This window comes from Stylophora pistillata, chromosome 14 (genome assembly GCF_964205215.1).
Source record: "Stylophora pistillata chromosome 14, jaStyPist1.2, whole genome shotgun sequence".
NCBI classification, from domain to species: Eukaryota; Metazoa; Cnidaria; class Anthozoa; order Scleractinia; family Pocilloporidae; genus Stylophora; species Stylophora pistillata.
Genome location: NC_142532.1, coordinates 8,981,201 through 9,005,888, shown reverse-complemented (window position 1 = coordinate 9,005,888; position 24,688 = coordinate 8,981,201). Strand labels below are relative to the sequence as shown.

General features: G+C 40.3%; 2 protein-coding genes across 2 annotated transcripts; both read left to right on the top strand.

Annotated features, from left to right (window-relative positions):
- On the top strand, positions 1–23,776 carry LOC111338099 (uncharacterized). Its single transcript, XM_088744582.1, is given in 16 exon segments — positions 1–262; positions 509–730; positions 4,553–4,622; positions 9,840–10,096; positions 10,527–10,541; positions 10,580–10,751; positions 11,109–11,364; positions 12,101–12,264; positions 12,910–13,277; positions 13,518–13,558; positions 14,348–15,115; positions 15,117–16,341; positions 16,698–16,734; positions 17,155–17,397; positions 17,954–18,031; positions 23,407–23,776. Coding segments are annotated over 16 exon segments (4,308 nt in total). The 5' UTR covers positions 1–67; the 3' UTR covers positions 23,604–23,776.
- LOC148716403 (uncharacterized) lies at positions 5,854–9,139 on the top strand. The gene has a single exon (XM_088746080.1). The coding sequence runs from the start codon at positions 5,855–5,857 to the stop codon at positions 9,122–9,124; it is 3,270 nt and encodes a 1,089-aa protein (XP_088602206.1). The 5' UTR covers position 5,854; the 3' UTR covers positions 9,125–9,139.
- Positions 23,777–24,688: the final 912 nt, after the last annotated feature.

The window sequence follows — 24,688 nt, the reverse complement described above, 5'->3', positions numbered from 1 at the left end:
GCTTTTGGGAGTTGTTCTGCACGGTTCTCAGATAATCAGTTGAGTCCCAAGAGAAGAGAGACTGGAAATGGAGAGTGAATTTGTGTCGGTATCCAAAGAATTCAAGAGTCATGTCATTGGAAAGTACGTGAGTGGGTTAAATAGCATAAGGCAGAGATCTGGAGCAAAAATTACATCAAGATATAGAGAAGAGGAAGGATTCATTGTTAGTGGAGATGACCAGCAGAGAGAAACTGCAAAAAAGCTTATTTTAGAAAAAGTGGTATGTTGATGCTTTACTCATAAACGATATGGTAACAAATAAAATTATGGATACTATTCCCATTAGTTACAGTACAGTTTCTATGGCCTGAACCCTTTCCTGATGAGATGGTCAAAAGGTAATTGCAGTGTTTTATATGAAGTAAAGTCGTTTCGTTTATTCGAAAGTTACAGAGTGTCCCAGAATGCTGTTTAGTTTAGATCTATTTACATGCGAGCTGCAACTCATCGCCTTTTTTTTTCAAAGGAGGAAATATAGATAACTAAGTGGGAAGAAGTGGAGATTCCAAACGAATACAAAGGTTTGGTGATTGGAACGTGCGGAGCTAATCTTCTCGAGATAAGCAAAGAAACAGGAGCAGAAGTTACCCGTAAAGCAAGAGAAGTATGTATAATTCAGGGAACCAAGCAACAAAGGGATCATGTAAAATTGCTTGTCAAACTCAAAGTGGTGGGTAGTTTGCATAAAGTTTTGTTTCACCTCACTAAATAAGTTTTGAGTCGCTTCTGAGCTTGCGTAGCTTTCTTTTTTTGAGCCCTAAAGGGAGGCAGGCATAAAAACTAGCACCGGAACCTTCTAAGCTTCTCACCATCATGACTGTGCCACTCAACTCCTCAAATAAAGTGCTCTCAAATCGCCAGTCACGTACGGTAAAAAAAATTCAACTTTCTTTCCTTTTTATCCAACCTTCAACAAATTTAGTTTGTTATGACGGTATCCATATCATTTCTCTCGCAATGTGCAATTATGTTACAGATATTTTTGCTCGAGCTCAAGCTCAGGAGCATGTCAAATGTGGCTACAATTATTACTCTCGATGACGCTTAAACAAAGAAAAGTTTCTAAAAATAAATGTCTACCCTTCTGAATTGTTGCACGCGCCCAACAAAATGACAGGTTTCAAGCAATAGCAACTTGCAAATTGGCCCTTTCCCAAAAAATTCTTTTAAGCTTGACAACCCATTTTGGTGTTATTGTGAAAGAAATAGGAGAGCAGATATTTTAGAAAGCTTAATCTTTTGCAAGTTGGGCTGCGTTCACAGTTGGTGCTCGAGCTCGGTGCCCGAGTACGATTCTTGATGGGCACTGAGGATACGTTCACACTTGGTGCCCGAGCATTAGTGTGAGGGCGCCAGCACAAAATAACGCTGTTTTCAGACACTGGGTGTCCGATATGTCAGTGCCCGAGTACAAGGTCTTGACCTGATATATCGTGTACCAAGTGTCTGACCACAGCACCATTTTGTGCATTAATGGCTCGGGCACCAAGTGTGAACGGCAGCTTTAGAAGCTTTTAAAGCAGGTTTAATACAGAAATCTCAGTACGGGTCTCATTACTTACCTTCTGTATGGTTTTATTCGGCTTCGTACAAAGTCGCTTATTTGCGCTCTCTAAGTGGCCGAGAGGAATCCTTAAGGTCTAACGATGCGCGTGCGTTTTTCCTCTTTTTGCCTTCTTCGCTTTTTTTTTTTTTTTTTTTTTTTTTGTATTTTTTCGCTATCTCTTTGTCTTTTACAATCGTCTTTCTTTTATTGAAAAGCATTAAAAGCTTTCAAAGAAACACATAATTTTCAGACTTAAGCAAGACTCAGGGAAGACAACGGTTTTATAGTCTGCTGAAGACAACGGTTTTATAGTCTGCTGTTTCGTTGACGGTTGGAACATTCCCGAGAACTGTAAACTGAAGCTGGAGTGTGTTTTAGGAGCAGATTGTGTGGAGCTCCGTAGCTCGCAGGCGCAGTTTCGACTACAATCTTCAAGGGAATCCAACCCAAAGGTTTGCGATGGTTTTCACTATAATTTTTCCTGTAGTTTGAAACTTGTACGTGCTCTGATTGGTCAAAGACTGCGTCATATCTCGATATAATTACCTCGCGCGAGAGGATTATAGCAAGGGCACTAAATTTCAAAATGGCTACATTGAGTTTTGTAAATGTTACGCAGGAAGTGATAAACGCAATAGAAGATATTGTAATTCTGAAGAGCACAAGAGATTCTACCAAGTTTAGCAAAACAATTCATAAAAAGATATGAAGTTTTTGTCGATGGAATTGAATAGATCTGTTAAATGCTAGCGGAAACTACCTACCTCGATAAGAGTAATCAAAACAATTGTAACGTAATGGTTTTAACAATAAACCGAATATATAACATAATTCTGGGCCCATGAGCAGTTATACTTAAACAACCATTCACTTCAGTGATGGTGTTTATACACGTTCGTCTCGAGGATTATACGACAATATTCAATTTGCCTTCTCGAGAAATTTACCAATTTAAGCTCCAAAGAAGGTGTCAAATGGGTACAATTTACAGTCGTACAATTTTAATTATCGTCCCTATAGTAGCCAAGGTGTTTGAGCGTATCATTTACGACCAGGTTTACGGTTATCTCACTGAAAACAATTTGATTTCCAGCCAGCAATCTGGTTTTCGTTCGCTCCATTCAACTGTTACTGCCTTGTTGGAGGCCACAAACAATTGGGCCTTCAACATTGATAAAGGCAGTATAAATGCAGTTGTTTTTCTCGACCTAAAAAAGGCTTTTGATACCGTTGACCATACAATTCTTATGTCTAAATTATTCGAATATGGTATCCGCGGTATCGCTTATGAATGGTTTAGCTCATACCTAGATAATCGCCATCAACAATGTTTCGTAAATGGTTCGCTCTCAATTAGTCAAGTTCTCACTTGTGGAATTCCGCAAGGAACAATTCTGGGACCTTTGCTTTTTGCTCTATACATAAATGATCTTCCTGATTGCCTGTCTAATTCAGTTGCACGTATGTATGCCGACGATACTCACCTGACCTTTGCCAGTAACAACATAGAAATGATCAATAATGTTATGAATCACGACCTATCCAATGTTAACACATGGCTCACTGCAAACAAATTGACTCTAAATTCATCTAAAACTGAATTCATGTTAATTGGATCGCGGCAAAGGATAGGTACCTACGATACTTCCCCTAAACTAATCATAGGTGGTGACATAATTAAACAAGTTAGCTTAGTCAAATCTCTGGGTGTGCATATAGACGAAAACCTTTCATGGAATATGCACATTGAAAAAATAGCCAAGAAAATCGCATCGGGCATTGTAGCAATTAAACGTTGTAATCGAACCACGCTTGAGTCCGTTTTCAATGTCTTAGTTCAACCGTACTTTAATTACTGCAGCGAGGTCTGGGGGCATTGTAACAAGGGTCTTTCGAATAAGCTCCAAAAGTTGCAAAACCGGGCTGCCCGTATTCTGACCTTCTCCAGTTATGACACAAGCGCTGATCCTCTTTTTGTGCAACTTAACTGGAGACGGTTAGATACTCAGCGACAAATACAAGTGGCCACCATGGTCTATAAATCTATACACGGTCTTGCGCCCGACTATCTTGGTTCTCTTTTGACTAAATATGATCCTCCATATAATCTAAGGAACTCTGAAAACAAACTAGCTGTTCCATTGCCCCGCACTAATTTCCTGAAAAATAGCTTTAGCTATAACGGTACGGTTATCTGGAATAGCTTGTCCCCTGAATTGCGGCAAGCAAAATCACTTCAATCCTTTCGAAATGGTTGTTGCAATTTCTTCGTCTGAATCGACAAAACGCACACGGCATCTATATCAAGCAGAATTTCTTTATTTTTTTCTATTTCACTTTTAAATTTTAGATCATGTTTACATAAATTAAAGTAGATTGTAATTGTAATAGTAGATTGTAATAATATTATTATTTTATCTAATAGATTTACCGTGTCTAAATAAAAAATAAAGTTCAAAGTTCAAAAAAAAGTTCAAACGAAATTGAATCGTGGTTAACAAAGAAAGGTAACGCGTAATTTTGTGATGGTTGCAATAGACGCTTGTTTTCTAACTAATTTAATGCCTTTGCATTCTTTGGTTTTTTAATTCTTGTTTGCTTCTGTTAACGTGAAACTGGGATAACGAAGAGCGTCCTCAGCAAATTGAACTCCGAGGATTGTTTTCAAGTTTTTGATTCTCATGCGAATTTTGATATATTTGGACCGTAACAAAGTCGATAAATTTTGTTAGCCGTAAATGATCCATAAGTTACTCAATTTTAATAATAATACTACTACAAAACCTAACCGGGCCTGTGCATATCTAAAGACAAAACAAAACGCCTGCTTGTTACCCAGTTTATCATCGCCAGGGGTTAGTGTTGTTAAGTGAAATAGCAAGATGATATACATATAACTTTTACATGTATCTTCCTTTGTATAGGAATGTGTGAGTGAATCAAGTTATATATTAAAACTTCAAGTCAAGCAACCAGTTAGAAACTGACATGTGGTGTCATCTTGGATTAGCCAGGATTCGTGGACCAAGTGAAGGTAACACCTGACGACTAATAGCACTTGTCCTAAAAAATGCCAGGCTGGTTGCACATCTGATCCCAGTGTACCAGGAAAATTGAACGTACAGCAGGGGAAATTACTATTTTACACCTATACAACCTGATACCATTTTTACCTATTTGGCAACCGGTTGACTTAAGGATGGCAGGGAATAAATATTACTTTTTTACTCCGTTTAATTTCAGCAAATCAGCAGTTATTTATGTCATTAAGGAACTGCTAGTCATCACCAAGAGGAACGATAAACCTCTTGGACAGCTGATAATTAAAGGAGTCAACCGACATTTTTGTTATTACCATTACAAAACAACTAAGAAAATATTTTGGGGTTATTATGGGGTTTAACAGCTTAACATAACAATAACGATCATGCTACCTGGACGTGATAACTTATGTGAATACCTTTCGCCTGGATGGAGCTCACATTCACGGAAAAATTAACAACTATTCCACGAGCGCGCGTTGCATACGAGATGATAGAGAGCCAACTCGGCGCTACGCGCCTCGTTGGCTATAATCATCTCATATCCAACAAGCGCGAGTGGAATAACTGTTTTATTTTAAAAAACGCCCCCAAGAAATTAGATAAATCTTCTCGACTTTATTTTGTAAGAAGTAACCGGATGTTACAATGTGTAGATATTAGATTATGGTATATTGGCTCATATACCATAATGGCTAAGCCAATAAAAAGTCTTGAATTGCATTATCCAATGATCCAGTTTTTAACAATAGAGGATATTACACGGTGGCGAGAAGATATTACACGGTGGCGAGAGGATGTGAACTTTTTGTTCGAGTGGCAAGAACAATATCTCTTGATTGAGATATTATTCTTGCAACAATAAGATAAAATTCATATGAATAAAGGCTGATATTTTACTAAAGAAACTGTTTGGGGCTGCGTCGGTGGGGGTAACGAAATAATTTGGATATATCAACAAAGTTGAAATGGTGAATTGGCCACCGTAACGATTACAAAAGCTGACGTTTCGAGCGTTAGCCCTTCGTCGGAGGGAAGGGCTAACGCTCGAAACGTCAGCTTTTGTAATCGTTACGGTGGCCAATTTACCATTTCAACTTTGTTGATACATCCATATTATTAAAATTTAGATGTATGAGCTGACGTGTAGTTTTCTTTTTATTAGATAAATATAAATGTTAGAGATTGAAAAGCTAGTTTTGATAAAAATACTGGATTTTAATATATGCATGCCAATATGGCTGCCACGCTCTTTAGAGCTCTTGCAGTTTTCTATATTTTTACCTTCATAACTATGATAACAGTCGAAAGAGCTTATCGAAATCAATCTTTAACATCAAGATGCATTAGTTGGATGGCTAGATTTGAGCTGAGAGTATCCCGGTCTCGAAATCTCCGGGTAAGAAGGGCTATGGTGAAATGGGACAGTCGAGGCATGGTCTTCCTGGCCGCCCCTGAGAAGTTTGTTGTGCTCGACATTACTGTTAATATGGATGTCCATCCACATCCTGGACCTGAAGAAGTGGATAATGACCACGGTAAACGAAAACAGAGCTCCAACTCCTCGGACTCTGCTTGTCAACCTGCAATTGGGTCAGTCAGAATCCATTGCTCTCACAATCGTGACAGGCTACTTTCGTTGAGACGTTCGGCGGGCCGACCTGCGCCTCATGTTTTCGATACCCTTAAATCCCTGGGAATTCTGAAATACAGAGGTCCGGGATTACGAAGATTGGGGAAAATTACTAAAAATATCTCTGCATCGCAACACTCCGACAGATGTCGACCCATTGAAGTTGTTAAAACCCGGCGGTTTGCTAGACCTTATCGCATCCAAGATCCCGCTAAGAACAGATATCTTACAGCTATTCCTCGAGAGCCTACTAAATCATCTACCGATTGCTCGGAGTTTGCCGTTCCCAAGTGTATGTTCATCAATATTTGCAGTCTCTCACAAACTAAGAACAGAGTACGTGCGGCGGTTGGACTTGAGGCTGACTTGCGATTTAAAGATATTGATGTTTGTGTCGTATCGGAAACACACCTCAAACCGGCACAACCGGATGCGATTGTAAATATTGAGAACTATTCCATCTTTCGTAGAGACAGAAATTGGAATGGCAGAGATATGCGCAATAAGGGTGGGATTGCTATATACATCAGGAACAATCTTGCAGTAGAGGATGTTTACCGCTTTGGTCTTTATGAATTAATTTGTATAACTCTGCGACTTCCCAAGGGACATCGATTTGTAATATGTGGAGTTTATCATCCTCCAAAATTTAATTATGCAGAGATCGATCTAATGAATCATCTTGTAAATACCGTGGATAATATACTAGACAAACATCCACAAACAGTTGTGTTGTGCGGTGGCGATGTCAACAAACTGGATATCAAACGCTTCGAAGAAATGTCTGGTTGGAATGCTCTGGTTAATTTCCCCACCAGAGGGAATTCTTGTTTGGACAACTGTTTCACGAACCGCACGGATCTCTTTTCAAAGTGCTATCCCTTTCACATGCTCTCCAAGACGGATCACATGGGAGTTATTTTACCACCCGGTATAAAGCTTCCACCTATCCGCCGTAAAGTATACGTGCGTGACCAAAGGGCTCATAGAAAGCGTGATCTGTATATCGCGTTAGCGAAGGAAAACTGGGATGATATGATACAGGAAACTGATGTCGATGAAGTGGTTGGTAGGCTCGAAAATACCATCCTAGGGCACCTGGATAGCTGCATGCCTCTGAAAACGGTGCGCATGTCTTCAAGAGACCCGGGCTGGATGACTCCGCTCGTTCGATCGATGATACGAGCCAAATCACGCATATCACTCAGTAATCAAGACCGTCTTAAAGTTATGAATAAAAGGATCTCTGAAGTGATTTTCAGAAACAGGAGGGACTTTATCGCCTCTATTGGAACTCGGGATTGGTGGAAAAAAGTGGATAAAACATCTCAGCGCCGCAAGCCGGTGATTTCTCTATCTCTTGGCCACTACGAACTCAACGCGTTAAATGACTACTTTGGTGACCTATGTACTGACCACGCCTACAGAAAGCCAACACCTCTGGAGATTAGTGAAGATCAGGAAGTCCCAGAAATCTCAGAGCGACAAGTCCTGAATTCTCTTATGCGTATAAAGAAAACAGCAACCGGACCAGATGGCATCCCGTATACTATATGGAAAGACCACGCCGAGCTATTCGTTCCAGTGATCACCAGGATTTGGAATCTGTCTCTTAGAACACACGCCTGGCCTGTCTCTTGGAAAAAGTCAGACCTGTACCCCTTGCCGAAGGTTGATATACCTAAGGGAATATCAGACTTCCGCGGAATAAATGTGACACCTGTCATCGCAAGGTGCTTTGAGAAAGCTGTCTTAGGAACACACGCAAGGGAGACCTTCGATGAACATTCTGGGATCTCACAGTTTGCATACATAGAGGGAGGGAGCTGTACCAATGCTCTACTGACTATCCAACATACTGTCAATCAATATCTTGATATCCCAGAGTGCAAAGCGGTATGCCTATTCGCTATGGATTTCAGCAAGGCTTTTGATAGTGTGAAACACGATCTCCTCTCACACAAATTGAAGCAACTCCCCCTAAATCCTTTTATAGTTAACTGGTATCTAAGCTTTTTGGAAGACAGGCAGCAGAGAGTCATTAGAAATGGGTTTATTGGAAAATGGAAAAGTGTCAACAAAGGTACCACCCAAGGAAGTGTCAGCGGGCCGCACTTGTTCAATGTCTTTCTCAGTGATTTAGAGATACACTTGGACAATAAGAGCGTGCTGGTAAAATATGCAGATGATACAACCATTATCTCGCCTGTGATAGGTGATAATGACAATTCTATCGCACTGATTAATCAGTTTTCCCAGTGGTCTAGAAGTAATGGTATGTGTAGCAATCCATCTAAGTGCAAGGAAATCATTTTCCGCAAGAAAGGTTGTACAATAGAGTTTCCGATGGTGTCTGGAATACCACAGACAAAAGAGCTTACTATTTTAGGGGTAACATTTCAGGAAGACAGTAGGTTCATAACACATATTCGAGAAAAACTAATCAAAGCAAACAAGTGCCTGTTCATTTTAAGATCTTTAAGGAAAGAAGGGTACAATCAGGCCGAAATAGATCATCTGTTTCTAAATCTGGTTCTACCAAATATATTATACGGGCTGTCCGTATTTGGCGCTGTAAATTCCGAATTAACAACAATCCAATGTTTCTTACATCGATGTTATAAGCGCAAGTATACATCCGACCACATTAATGTTTATGAATTGTTAGTTCAACAGGACACACGTATCTTCAAGAATGTTTTTAATAATACAATACACCCTTTAAGAGCTATAATGCCAAAAAAGAAATCAACCAAGTACAATCTGAGGAAAGAGACAAGTCACCATCCTAAAATAAACACTGATAGGTTCAAAAACACGTTTGTCAATCGCTTAATTTTTAAGCATAATCTAGTCTTATAATTTTTACCTTGATTTTCTCTGTAATTTATATATATACCTTCTTTTAATGTTGTAACATAGGATATGTGATTATTTATCTTATGACTTAATAAAGATTCAATTTAATTCAATTCAATTCAATTCAATTAATAGAAATAAGATACCCGGCGCCCAAATTGTAAAAAGGTTCACAATGTAACACCATCAGTTAGGCCAAAATACATCTCAACTGGTATTATCAGCTTAATGGAAAGTCGTTTACTGTCTCTCACTTTAATCATAAGATACTTTTATTTTCAGCCTCTATTGACTATGAATTTTTCAAGGCTGTTCTGCACGAACGGAACTCAAATTTACCTTATCTCGTCGCAACTTTCGATAAATTCCTTGGAAATCTTATGATCATGCAGCATTTTCTCTAAGATGCTCTCGTTCCTTTGCTGTACGGAAAATTCTTTTACATCTTCGTCATTTACCACAAAAAATCGTGCCATTGAATATTCCAAATAATAATCAAACCGTGTTCATTCAGCAAAATTTGAAAACGCGAGAATTGTCGTCTCTCGTGTTACCTACTCCACTCGGTTCCAGGATGAAGTTATCTACGAGTATTCTAGTTCTCGATAAAACACTCACGTCCATACGATAAATAACCAAATTCAGAGATATTTACGTGAGCAATGTTTTTTGGTTGGTTTGAAACTTAGGCTTAAGGAGTTTTTGTTATCCGTTACAGAGGAAACAGAGGAAGGGGCCTGGAGCATAGATGATGTAACAGCAATGTTTCAATCGCCAGAGGAGGGAAATCGTTGGAAGGTTACTTTTCAAGAAGGAGTGAATTTCATTGAGGACATTTTCAGAGGATATCATTATGATAATACACCAAAAGAATTCCTCGACTACGCCGCAAGATATGACTTAACATTCCTCACTCCATGCAGTCGTCAAGTGAGATGTAAGGTGGGTCGGTTTCACGGAGCGATTAAAATGGCTGTGGCCTGTTTTTCGAAATTCCCGGTAACTAAGTTGTCTCCGTTGTAGAGATTTCTCTGAGACTTTGATTCTGCCAACGCAAATCACGTGTTTGGTAAAATTAAACGCCATTTTTCTAAATTTATAGAGGATTTAAAGACTGGGTGTATATTTATTGTTATAGACCGTGCTTATGGTAACCTACCCAAGCCAAGATGAATGAGTATAAATACGCCACAACTACGTGGATCTTGCCCTACTTTTCAAGTACATCAAGTTTCCCTGTAGTGTTAAATCAGCGGATGATGTTAAGCTCTCCAACGGCCGCACAAGATGGTCCAATAGATATCAGATTTGGATCACTCTGCACCCCAAAATTATCATACAATTATAGGAAAGCCTCACCAAGTAATGTCGTAATTCCTAGGGTCAGGTTCTTGTTGGCTTGAAGATTGAAATCATCCCTGTCGGCACTCTATTTAAATCTCACAATTTGCATTCCAGTCCCATTTTAGTGACATCAAGAACATCCTGAAAAAAGTTCACTTTACCGATGAAACCACTCGGTCGCAAAGCCGAGGCTGGATAGTTCTCCCATCGCGAAGATATTTGCAAGCAGATATTTTATTTCCCGGATGCGAGTTCGATTGCAGACTCACCATACGTGAGCGAACAGGTAGGTTTCGTGTAACTATAATTGGTTTGTCCATCCCGAAATGAAACAAACAGCTCTAAGGGTCTACAGATTTTAATACCATGAAAGGATAAGAAATGATTCTCCAATTGAAGATTCAAATGCACCGCTCTATTTCAGCATTTTAATCTGATCCATGTTCTTGATTTTAATGATGAAGCAACGAATTTCTGGCTAGGGTCATAAGCCTAGAAATTTTTCCGCGTTGTGAAAATCAGCGGGCTTGCAGAAAATTGCTCTATATTGTATATCAAACCAAGATCAGCTCGATCTGGAATTATTCTTGTTGCTTTACTGATGGTTGCTCCTGGTATGTATGTGCATTTTGTGTTGAAACAGGGAATGCAACAGATCTGGACCATGTACCCAAAGAAGATGTAATACGCGTGTTGGCAGATTATCTTTCTGAGATTACTTTGAAGGAAGACGATCAATTTGGACTAAAACTACCCCAGAAGATACCAGAAGGATTTCATTTAACCCACAAGCGGTTTTCCAAACGAATTGTTTACAAGTCTAAACCAGGTTTCAGTGTCATTCTATCGAGGGAACGATCGTGGCGCTTTGCTGTGGATGATAAAGGATCCACAGAATCGGTATTGACTACTAGATAAAGACAACAGAAATTGAAATAGGACATAATCAATAAAACTACACTACGAAGACGAATTTTTTTCTCAGCATTTTTTTAAATATTATTTCCACAACTAAAAGGAATATACTTAGACTACATTCAAGGCAGGTGGCATTCTAAAATTTGGGATATTTATATCCTAACCCTCTGAAAAGTTGCTTGAGGCTACTCACAGATAAATTAATTAAGCACTCCTCCGATGGGTAATCGTTTTTCGGTTTAAAGCCTACGACATTTAAAACGGAGACCAGTACAGGCTTTTAAATACGAAAAACATAAATTGCAACGTACCTAACCTAAAAAGATTACGATGAAACAGCTGTTTTAGGGAAGTGAAAGGAGGGGTATGGTGTGTTAAAAAAATGAAACTCTATGGGGGTACTAATTAGAGGGAGGCGCTTAATAGAAATGGTGCTTTTCATAGCGTCTGCGGCAGTGTTACGGATATTGTGAAAGCACTGGTATCGCTTTGTGACGGTGCAATGTGTTGTGGATATTAGTCGAGCACGCCTTCGTGAAACGGCGGAATATTGATTTTGTCTTAATTCAGGATAGTCGTAATCTATGAGGTTTTGAGGGAATTCTCTAATAAATTAAAGGGTTTTTCTCTCTACACACTATCTAGGACAATCTCGACCTCTTACATCGTTGGAAGGAGCTGCTGGTCATATGATGATTTCGTTTTATTTTCATCCGTGTCTGATCTACACCTACATTGCGAATAGTGGGACAGGTTACACAGTAGTGGGCAGTGGGAACCCGAGATGATTGTCAGAAAGTTACCCGATTTTCTTGAATTTGTCAAGGAAGTTCAAGGCTTTGTTGTTGGAAAGATAATGAGAAATGGGCTAGAAAGGATAGGTCAGTGGAATATTTTAGTTTTACTAAGATTATTCTTAAATGATGTGTTAGCACGTTTCAGTAGGAAATATGTATTTCTCGTTGTTAGACATCGGTTACAGTAAGACAAAGAAATAAAAGTAAATGTTAAGGTAGGTGATCGAATAAATAAGCTGCCATTCTTTTGTCACCAGGGTGGGACAGAGGAAAACATCTGAGTTAACTGCGAGGATTTAAACATCCTGAGACCCGATTTTGCTATCCACTGATACCTTTGGCTAACTTGGTTAACTCCAGCGAATTCGTCCTTTGTTCACCCACGTGTTCTTTGGAGCTTAGTGACCTTGGTGAAGTCAAAGATCATTGTCCGCAATATCTGAAACTCGAATACTCGCCGAAGACTCATACTGCATGTCTCTTTGACATAAAAAAATTGACATATCTCTTTGGTATAGTTGTGCGATGTTGTTGCACTCGGTATACGAGAGGTACTGTAACACCGACAGAACCGTAAAAAATAGGCCATCAAGTAACTGCCCATCAATTTTCAGCCTTTTCAGGCTCATCTTGCATCTGGATATGGCAGTCTTTTGAAAAAGCTCGCGAAATCCTTACCATTATCATTATGAATAGAGTTTTTTTCTTTACCTGCTCTCAAACATGCAGTTCCTCCAGAGATTCTTGCAAGAGGACCTCTCGCTTTACAAGCCTATTACCACGCCCTGGATGAAGGAAAGGTCTGCGATAGAAGAGTACCGCTGATGTTGGTTGGACAAGACCGATCCGGAAAGACTAGCTTGAAGAAATCGTTAAAGGGCATGTGTTTCAACGCAGAAGAGGAGAGCACGGTGGGGATCGATCTAGATCCGAATCCTTTTGAGGTGACCACGGAAATGTGGATTACAGGAAAAAAGAATGAAGAGGGGGACATTGATCAAGAAGCTATTTCATTTGAGCAAACTGCAGCACGGTTGGCTGATGACACCCTAGGGAGCTTAAGATACAGACGTTTTCGGGGCGACGGCGACGTGGAGGTCGATTAAGATTGGGGCGAGATTGACTGCGCATGCGGCCCTGCCGTCGCCCTCACGTCGGCGACGTGAGATCAGTGAGCTCGCTGTCATGGTAAAAACGTGAGTTGATTTTGTTTTTGTTTTTTTTTTTATATATTGCCAATTTTGTCACTTATATTAAAGTGATTGCATTATCACATTTTGCACAAGTCATCACACGATGTCTCGGCCAACTCAAGAGACCTTTTGTTTTCTCTTTAGGTTAAAATGACCGAAGCAACAGTGAAGTCCAAATCGTCGAGGTAAGTTTTGGGTACGTACGCGTACAATACTTGAATTCTTACCATAAAAGGGGATTTTTGCTTGCTGCCATTCCCTTTATCAATTCGTAGATGCACCTCGCAAACGTACACCTCAGATCTATGGAGGTTTTTTTAGCTTAGTGCGTAGTCTTGGACTGAAACGTCATATACTTAAATAAAGTTCTTATCGCATCCGACTCTCCTTACGTAGCTAAAGGCTGGCTTCTTCGGTAGTGTAGGAGCTCCCGTAAGTTGAGTATCTCTGAAGGCGTCTAACTGTATTAATTCAGTGGAACTGAATTCTTGTAACGACTCCAATTGATATTAGAACGAGCTGTTGCTGTTTGTACATCTCTCATATTTCAAGTTATAAGATCTTAAAGCCATAAGACATTGATGTTCTGATCATAATGTAGCCCAGTGAAAAGTGTCTTTAATTCTTGTTTCCAAATTAATTCTAACTCCGACTCCTTTTTTTCAGCACAATGGAATGGACAAACCAGCTTGACACATTTTTTAGCGTCGTAGTAAAGGACGAGGAGATGGCGGAATTCCTCAAACGTAGCCATGCTACGACGAAAAAGCCTTAATTTATAAAGCGCAACAAATAAACTCGACGGAAGTCGCAAAGGCCGCTCGTCATCAGAATCTTAACAACTTAAATTATGGCGCGAAACGGCAACCTCTGACCCAGTCTTCCTGGGTTGTTACGTCGCCGTCGCCCCGAAAACGTCTGTATCTTAAGCGCCCTACTGAGAACAACAGAAACGGTTAATGAGCTAAGTAAAGGAAACAATCTCGACAAGGGTCAAGGGACAAGGACTATGATGTTGACGAGACAGATGACCTCTTGGAGGCAACCTCCAATGATTCATCGAGTGGCTTTGTTGGAACTGAGCAAACTGAGGATCTGTTATCCACCGAAAGTAGCTTTGATGAAAATCGTTCGCCGGTGAGACAAGTTCCTGACCCAAAAAAAATGGAATCCGAAGATGACTTACCCAATCCCACACCAGAACAGGCATCACGTTTTGAAGAAATTGCTACAAGAATTGAAAGTTTACCTAAAGAAAAAGAAAAGAGGAGAGAGAATGAGACTGACGATGTCTACTCAATTCGGTGGGATTTTGCCGGACAATCTGTTTATTATGTAATACATCCCCTATTTCTTACAGCATAAGCCATCTATTTTCTTGTTTATAATCACAGCTTGAATCCAAACGCATAAGCCAAGCTGCCAGTGAAGCACGGAGTATACACAAATCCCCAAGATAGTTTTGATCTGAAAACTAACTTGGATTACCTAGATTTCTGGATGAGTTCAATAGCTTCCTTGGCAACATGTTACGAGGGAAAGGATATGGATACTGGATTCGAGGCACTTCCAAAGCGATTGCCTTTGGTTTTCCTGGTCTGCACTCACGCTGATGAACCTTATGATGGTAGAGATCCACTAAAACTTGCAGCTGAAGTGTATGGAACTTTGAAGGAGAGACCTTATGGTGCCCATTTGTATGGTATATATTGTGTGGATAATACAAAGTCCGGCTGTGAGTCAGTGTCAAGAAGTCGAACGTCTGCGAAAGGAAGTTCTCGCTGTTGCTAAGAAATTGCCACATATCAAAGAGGTGATTCCAGTTAAATGGTTAAAGTACGAAAAAACTATCCAAAGCTGTAAGAAGGGCGGGTATAATTTTATTTCGCTCGAAACAGCAAAAACCATTGCAAACCAGGAATGCGACATCAGAACTGAAAACGAGTTCAAGACGCTGCTCAACTTTCTGCATGACCTAAGAATCTTGATCCATTTTGATGACACAGCAGAACTGAATGATCTAGTGATCCTCGATTCTCAGTGGTTGATCGACGTGTTTAAGAAGGTTATAACTGTTAAGCCCTACCACCCGGAAGAGGAGCCCTTTTTAGAATTATGGAAGAAGCTTGAAAATAAAGGAATCTTGGAGGAAAAGCTTTTGGAACATGTTTGGGAACCTCAGTTAATCGGCGGCAGAGAAAATTCTGAAAAATTAATTGCATTAATGGAGAGATTTAGCTTATTGTGTTCGTGGCCTTCACCTGGTGGCAAGCAGTACCTGGTACCCTCCATGCTAAAGTCACCACCACCAGAGGGTGTCTTGAATTTGGTTTCTTCTGCACAAGTGCCTTCCCTCGTTATAAAGTTTGAGTCTGGTCAAGTCCCTGCTGGCCTTTTTCCCAGATTAGTTTTACAGTTCTTTCAATGGGGAAAAGAGGAGTTTTGGAGACCAGTGCGTCCGAAGCTGTTTCACAGCTTTTCCAGGTTTTACACGTCTCAAAATTCCGGATGCTCAGTAATTCTTCTGTGTCACTCGTCTTATATCGAGGTTGTCTACCATCGATGTAACGAAAATGATGGGTTGGTAAATGCTCTGCGATCGAGCTTCTCCCAGAAGTCAATGGACACGTTATACAATGAGTATGATTTAACTTGTGTCCAGGTTGTCTGTAGACAGTTGAACTTGATTCTGGAGTGTATGCGTAATCAGTTTCGCTGGCTGAACAGCATGAAATACAAGATGGGTATCTTCTGTCCAATCTACGCATGCTGTGAGCAGAGGGCTATCGACTACTGTGAAAAGCATCAAAGTTTAAATTGCAAGCAAGAGGAATGCCTTCACTTTTGGCCCGAGTCTGAGCTGCGCGCATCCAAGGGAGACGCATGTTGTTTGGAATCTGATTTTGCATGTATAAACAGATTCAATCCTGAGCACTGTGCTCCTTGGTTTTCATCTCAGGAGAACTGGGTAATTATCATTACAAGTTTCATATGAAAAAAACATTGCCTCTGTTGCAGATAAAATAATTCGAGTAAAGCAATTTTACGCATTTAATTAAGAAATACGAAAGGCTTTTTACTGTGGCGAAAGTGATTTCAATCCATTGAGGAATTTCAAAGATTTTAAAGAAAGTAGCGGAAAATATCAGACAACGATCAAATACTATTTTACACACAGTCCAGCTTGTAATCAAAGCCAATGCATATATAACAAATATTATATCGTGAGTCTTTGTTTTTGGCAGTTTTTGAACCCTTGTGATATAATCGTAATAATGGTAACGTACAGCAACATTTTTAACCATCCCTTTTTACATATCGTAGGTGGCACATTATGATAAACTTTTGTCCCTTGATAAAGGTGAGCTTCTTACTCTGGTATGCATTCGTTAAATTCGATAATCTCCAGAAAGAGTATTAGGTGTGCTCCACTTTTTTTCTATACAATTTCCTCTGGTATCACTCTCAATCTATTTGTTCATTATTCAGCTTAGCTGTTGAAGTGTAGATGATAGGTGCCTCTAAAACGTAAAGACTTGCGGGAAACATTATAGGCAAGATCGATTTACCAAAATTGTTTGCCTACGCAGATTTCACTACATCTATCTCGGTTGGTAGTCATGTCGCACACACTTGCATAGCTTTCAAAGACCCATCTGTAGCGGAATGCCGGCTACCTGGTTAAAAAGCCTTAAGGTGTAGCAATATTAATACAAGGTGTAGCAATATCAATATCAGGTGTAGCAATATTAATATATGGACAAAATATATACTTTGTTAGGTGAAGGAGCTAGGACGCTGTCTCTCCCTGGTGAGGTTGTAGACACCCTTTTGTCACCTTCAAATGATTGCAAAGAAGTTGTACGACAACTAAAAGAAAAATTTAATCTGGATGATGCTGCCTTGCAAAACCCTGATCCTGATAACAAGGTACTGATTCGTGCCCTGGCGAGAAAGGCTAACAATGCAGACCGAAGTGATGTAGTTGAGGAGCTGAGAAAAATTGTGCCGGCAGGGACAACAGGTAAGTTTCAATCTGGAACCTCACGGGCACATTACTGTCAAGACCACCACACTCAGCCGTCGAGTATGTTCGTTGAAAAATAAATGATATGCTTTTTGAAGTACAGTTGTGATGGTCAGATTTTTTCATCACAGCATTTATCCAATATTCTACACTCCATGGCTGGCCAGATAATGAAAAATTTAGGAACATGACTCTTCTCATTGAGTCCCGAAATGACACCCTCACTCTCTTGTTGGATTATGCCGAGAATGTAACCGAATATCGAAAGTTCTACCATCCTAAAGGCTTAACCTGTCCTGCAAATCGTTGATAAGTGAATTTATTTTCCATCCATTTGCTAAATTACTGTCTCCTCCCATGGTTGATTAATGATTCCCCCACGCTTTTCAAACATAATTTCTTCGGATGGGTGAACTAAAACTCCAGTTTATTTGCAATTGGTTGAAACCAATCACACTCTAACAGAAAGTTCCGAAACGTTTTGAATTGTTAGCTGATGCGCCAAAACATTCTATCAATTCTGAAAATTCAGACATATTTTTCTTATTTCCAGCTCCAATTTTACCGGAGAGCCTTCATGTTCGAGAAATCCCTTTCAGTCAACTAAGAAAGCTTACTATCACCTTAAGCGGTAAGGTTACAAAGTATTGAGCCTTTTCATTATAATAATAATCATGATAATGAAGGTTTATCAAAATGCATGTCATCACACAGAGTGAAGTAATGGCATGTTTACGCTAAAAATAATAAAAGAAAGGTTTAAGAATTACATATGGTGTCTAAACTTTTAAGATTCCAAGAGCGCTGGGGTTACAATTCCTGGAAGAAATTTTTTTTTAAAATTTAGTTACATGTGTTCAGCATTGGGGAAAAATGTAGTACAAGTTATAAACTTATATCGCTAACTTTCGCTAACTTTGGCTAGTATGTACAATTTTGCTGGAAAGCCATAGCTGTTCTACAACACGGTAGCGATACACGGTTGGAGAAACGTATTTTACCACCGTGAACAGTAACGCACTGAGGCGAGACGTTTACGAACAAGCGGGCCTGGGTTACAGGCCCTAATAATGGCTATCGAGCAAAGGCTTTGCCTCCTATCCTCTTAACGAGGTAAACAACTTTGGTAGAGTGATGTGTCGTGGTTACAACATGGATGAATTTTTCGCATGGCGCGCTTCTGGACGTGCTCCGAGTGGTCGTTGAGATAATGCTGGAGGCACAGGATAGGCATATTCTAGAAATGACCCTGACAAAGGTGTTATGAATTGAAACGAGGTGTGGCTGAGGGACGCCAGCGTGTTTCAATACCCTCAGCAGGTATATGCTTTTAGACGCTTTGTGTACTATCTCCTGTGTGTTGACATTCTATTTGAGGTTGTCGCACAGGGTGACCCCCAGTACTTTATGAGAGCTTACTTCTTCGGTGAGTGTTATTAACTGTGAGCTGGACTACATCTGGATCTTTCTTCAGCCAATGTCGAGATGTCTTCCAGGTCAGACTGTATGATTAATGGGGAGCCAAATTTCCATTGATTTGACTTGAGAGGGGATATGCATGGTAGGTCATCGACCATGACATGGGTGAGTTTTGGCCCTAGCTTAGTCTCTTTTGAAACCCCAGCATGTGCTGGAGCCCACTTGGATAGCAGTCCATCATGCTTCACTGCTCGTAATACCCGCCTATGTTTAGCAGCTTAAGAGCTACTAACCATAAATATCGAGAATCCGGCAAGAGATCATGTTTTGGTACAAACTGAAGATTGGCCTTGACTTTTAACTTCCTAACACCAACCCAAAACATGAGGTCTTGTGTCACAGCCGTTCGACGGATCAAATAACATTTTTTGTCATTTTAGCTCTTTTAAAGCTGGATGCGCCTCCTATGGCGGGCCAAGAAAGAACCTTTGAGAAATTAAAACTACAAGGATAAAGCTTTGATATTTGCCAGTCTTTCCATGCAGATGAAAAGTTGCAAGAAAGTGAGCATTCAAGGATGGTGGTCACGGGCTCGGCGAGTTTCATGGATTCCTCTATAATTCGATTTGGAATTGCATTCGGGCCGTGAGCCTTGAAAGGGCTAAGTTGGGGCAGCCTTTTAGATAACAGGGAACTCATCTGGAGCTGGCAGAAAGGTAGGGAGGGATTGAGGGTCTGTGGCCGGAATGTCAGATGTTACTGAAAGAAGGAATTTATTGAATTTATCTGCAAGCTTACAGCCTGACAGAACCTTGCCATCGACCTCATAACTAATAGAACTTATACTGCTCGATTTACCTTGTTGGCTAGATTCCTCCATTTACGTGGGTCAGTATTTTTCAGGAGACGAACCCTCTCAGAGTTGAAGGCTTATTTCCTAGCGGAAACCTCGTCCCGCACCTTGGTGCGAAGTTCTCTTCCTATGCCATTTCTGTCTGAGTGACAAGCGTGTTAACTTTCGAGGATAAGCTGCTTAAGGTTACTTCCTCTTTCAGAGGCCGAAAATATGTTTTTTTTTTTGGACTATATTGAAGTTAGACATTTCAACTAACGTTTGCAAAAGAAAAAATTTAAAAATCTCAAAAAGCGTCCGACTTATTTAACGTATTTTCAAATAAAAGTTAATAATAATAATAATAATAATAATGATAAATAGCGCTATCCACTGCGAAGGATCGTGCATCATACGTATTTAATACCGCAGTTCAAAATATATGGACTTCATATATTCATTGTATCTGATTTATCATCACGGGTTTATTACGAATCAACTTAACGGCCTGCTCCCAGTTGGCTTGTTAGCTCAATTGGTAGAGCGCTGCACTAGTATCGCAGAGGTCAGTGGTTCGAAATCGTATAGGCCTGATTTTTTTTCAGGTCTGATTTTCGCTATTGCATAAATAGCGCTGTCTACTGCGAAGGATCGTGCATCATGCGTAAAAGTTAATAAATCAGGAAGGTGTCATAATCTTGTAAATGGCGAACCTCCCAGGGGAATATTCGCGGCAATTTTCTGTCATTTGCATATTTTGTTTACATCGCGCACATGACAAAATTCACTCCTGGAAGTCTTTTCTCATGGATAAAAAACATAACTCAAAATTAGAGAGGAGTCCTTGGATAAAGAAAAAGAAAAAAAAAAAACAGGCCCAAAGAAAAGAGAAATGGCATCATTTTGTCAAAAAAAAAAAACGGTCCTTGCTGAAAGTGACAAGCTCGGCATCCGCTGAAGATCGGCAGCATTCGATTACCCTTGAGGCAATCAGCTTAAAAATTAAAGTCAACACTACAGAAGGTTGTAAACAAGATTCTTCGTCGGAATCTGACGAAACCGATAGAGAAAAAGAAGAATGCGACAGATTTACCCTTTCTGCCGCGGGTTTTTCCTTCGCCGACTTTGTCTATTACTAAACGGTCAACTAAGCGACATAAAAAAACGTGACTGCTACGCGATACTTTTCCCGGGAAAATCTTGATTCATTGTCATTAAGGCTAGGAGGTCTCGTCTTCTCTATTGGTTTGTGGTTTCAGGAGGCGAGATAACCTCCTTGTGTGGCGCTAGTTGTTTACAAACCTTCAGGAGCTAAAATCTCGCGTTTGATTTTGAGAGGAATACATCCACTTTGAGAGAATTTATAGGGTATGTAGATTTGACAGATTCTCGTGAAATTTCGCTAACACATTCCTGAGATGATAACGAACAAAAGTGTGTCAGGAAATTTTGATATTTGAAATATTTTTTACGTGGTGTCCATCTACGCAACAGGCTGCGCATATTTTTCGCTACTGTAACTTTAGATGCGAATATCTAGAAAACCAATCAGAATATCGGAAAAGCCTGACACACTTTTGTTGATTGATGCCTTGTCAATGAGACTGTGCGGCCATTTTCCTCGTGCCGCGGGAACCGATACCTGATAAGTTCAATAGAAGGACCCTCGGTCGTTTCACGCCTTACCGGCTCCTGACACTTCCTAAATGAAAAAATCGCCTAAATTATATTTTTATCGTAAACTGAATTTATTAAGCTTTGTTTTGATGTATAGTTTGTTGGGGTTTTCTTCAAACTAGCGCGCGTACGAATTTTTTCCCGAAGGACGCCCGCGAAGGAAGGAAGTAACCTTAATTTGTGCCGTCAACCTTGGTTTGTTGGTGGGATGGATTTTCACCCACCTAACTGGAAAATGAGTCCATAATTGCTGAAAGTTTAGTTTTGAAAGAATTCGGTGTGTTAACTGATGACGTTCTGTCGGGGCCACCAAATCACTGATGGCGGGAAATCTACTTCCCAAATGCATTAATCACTGACTCTGGAAAGCGGCGCCCGTTGCATTGCAGAACCGAATGGGCGCGCACAGCGTTAGTCTGAGATGGTTTTGGCCGCCAATGCACAAAGCAATGATTGGAAGACTGTAGTAGGTATACTATGGCGCTGGTGTAAATCTCAAATTGGATGAAATATACTTTTCCCGAGCGTTGGGTCTCGAACGACCTTTTCAAGATTATGGTGAACGAGAATGTCACTAACGTCCAGGGTCTCAAAGTCGCCATTACCACACCGCGACATCGCACTCAGGGTGTACTGACCGAACAGAGTCTAAAGTTTTTATTAGATTATGTCGATTAGGATAACTCCATCTCTATTTCTTGCACATGCACCTCCGGAAAGTATACAGATCTGCAGAAGATGAATATGAATATAGTTTATATCTGACCACTTGCAGCCCAGAGGCTGAATTACGGGTGCAGTGTAAGGCTGAGAACAGACGTCAGCATATCAGGCGCCTCTGGAAGCCGCTTCAGTCTATCGATCTCACCTTCCCACCCATCCCACCCCAGGGGAGGACATCCATCACACAGTAATCTCGTGTGTGGGAAATTAACGTCTCCTGCCCCAACCCTGCAGGAGACGGGACCTCCATTTATTCGTCCCTATCCGAGAAGACTAGAATATCTAACCATTTCTTGATGTTATAGAAAGGTAGCAAATTCTTCTCAATTATTTTAAGACCTTGAGTGTTGGTCCGGCCGGGGCTCGAACCCTCGACCTCCCGCACAACAGTCCAGCGCTCTATCCATTGAGCTAACCGGGAGGCGGTTCGAAGATGCCTGACTCAGGGCGTGATAAACGGTGGGGCCGAAGCCAAAGCCATATATATTCAAAGAATGGCTGTTCAAGATCCACTCTCTTCTTATACGGGATGCCTTGTGGTGACAAAGACTTAGACAGGACCCCTCTCTCTATCAGGGTGATCTTTCCTCAGCAGGTTTAGCCTGAGATGCCGAAATAGGCTGTACCATGATGGCTATGCAACCAAAATTCCGTCATTACGCTCACGGTGACGCGACACGTCATTAATTAGCGGTCAATTTTTCAAAATCTTTCTTAAGCGATTGAGCATTAGCTATGTAAAAACTCGGTTTCAAGCTTCTCTCGGCGGCTTTTGAACCAACAGTTGAAGGGATCGTTTTCAAATTTGGTCTACCGAAAACTGATGGGCCGCATGTGGCTTTTCTTTTTCGTGTCGCGCTGTTTTGTGACAATCTGACAGGGCTGCTTCACATAACGAGGTGATTCACCAAGTTGTTGGTCACCAGACGAGGTGTGAACTAAACTCTAACGATTTACATAACCACTCATGAATGGGACTGCCATACAGCTATTCTCGTTTGCCCTTCCCTCTCGAAACAAATTTCACTGTGACTGTAGTGAATTTGTTTTGATATGCGGCACTTGCATGTCTGATCTTCTAACAAAATAGCGATAACGGCATACCCTTATTTAAACCATACAGGAAATATCCCGAGCACAAAAGAAAATGACGAGTTTCTAGGTGTTTTGTTGTTTTTTTCACGTCCTATATGTGTTTAAGGCTAACATTTCTCTCCAACAAAAATAAAATAGTTCCACAAAATTTCACAAGGCAAGGCACTATATCGTAAAGTCTTTAGTTTATTCTTTTAATTCCTTTGGTTGCTCTCTTGATAAATTTGTCTTGTTAATGTATTTTTTGTTTGACGTTGAAGGTGGAGATGAGTGGAAGATATTTGTTGAGGAGCAACTTAGACTGACTCCAGAGGAGATTCGTTTCCTTGACCAGCGTACCTTGAATCCAGCTGATGCTGCTTTGGGTTACATTGCACAAAAATATCGGATAACTGTGGGTGATCTTTATCACCTTTTAACTGAATGTGGACTCGATGTCATAGCCGATTTACTTTAAAAGAGGCACTTCTCTTCCATGTAGACTACAACTGAAGTCAGTAACTGAAAAAATTACATAGTAATCAGCTAGATGCAGTACACATATACGGTTTTCATATATTCAAACTCCTTGTAATCAGCTATATGTTATTTCGCAAACAATAAATTTTTCTTAAAGTACACATTGTTCTACGTTTTGAACCTCTCGAGTCTTCTACTTTAATTAATTTCAGTTAATCTTGTTCCTACCTAAACTACATAGTTTGGCTGACATCTTGAAAAGGAATAGCAGAACGGTTTCTATAGAAATAACAGCCAACACTACCACTCTATTTTGCATATTGCACCTTTGCGTCGACCCGACTCGGCCCCATTTGGATGTTTGATTGTTCAAAAGCTTTGAGTCAAACGGGTCAGGGGGGAGAATTGTCAGTTTTCTCTGTCACACCATCACATGACGAGCTTTGGCCACCAAAAACATTTAGGCTAAGCTGGATCTGAGATCCGCCTGGCAATTATTAACTGTAAGAGAAGATCTCAGTTCGCGCCCACAGCACGTTCAAGGTGTTGCGGATGAAGTTTCTGAAATTACTTTTTGGCACTTTTCTGCGTCAAAATTGCATAATTTGGGTAACCCAATACCCTTAAGCTGACCTTTCTTGTCATAACAAGAATGTTTTCCAGAAAGGGACACGCGGTAATATCGGTGTCACTCGTGTGCAGGCATTTTTCCAGGTAAAACCCTCGCGTGGAATCAAGTCATGTTTACTTTAACGCTCCTTTTACGGGCACAATGCAAGCCAAAGCAATTTACAGTTAAACGTAAAGATCACAATATTTTCTTCTAAGGATGATAAATGATCGAAGCTGAACTAAATTATACGTTGAAGAAAATGCAAAACAGCATAACATGCAAAAGAGGAAATTTGGAAAAATACGAAGTCACGGAAACCATGAAAATCTTCGATTTTTAAGAAAGGAAATTTTTATAAATGTTTATAATTCCAAGCTAAGTAAGCTTTTCCAGTGTTTCTTCCTTTAAGGCTTTGTGTAGAGCGGGGCCTTTGTTTTATAAACCGTAAAACTTAGTGACAAGTCGAAAGG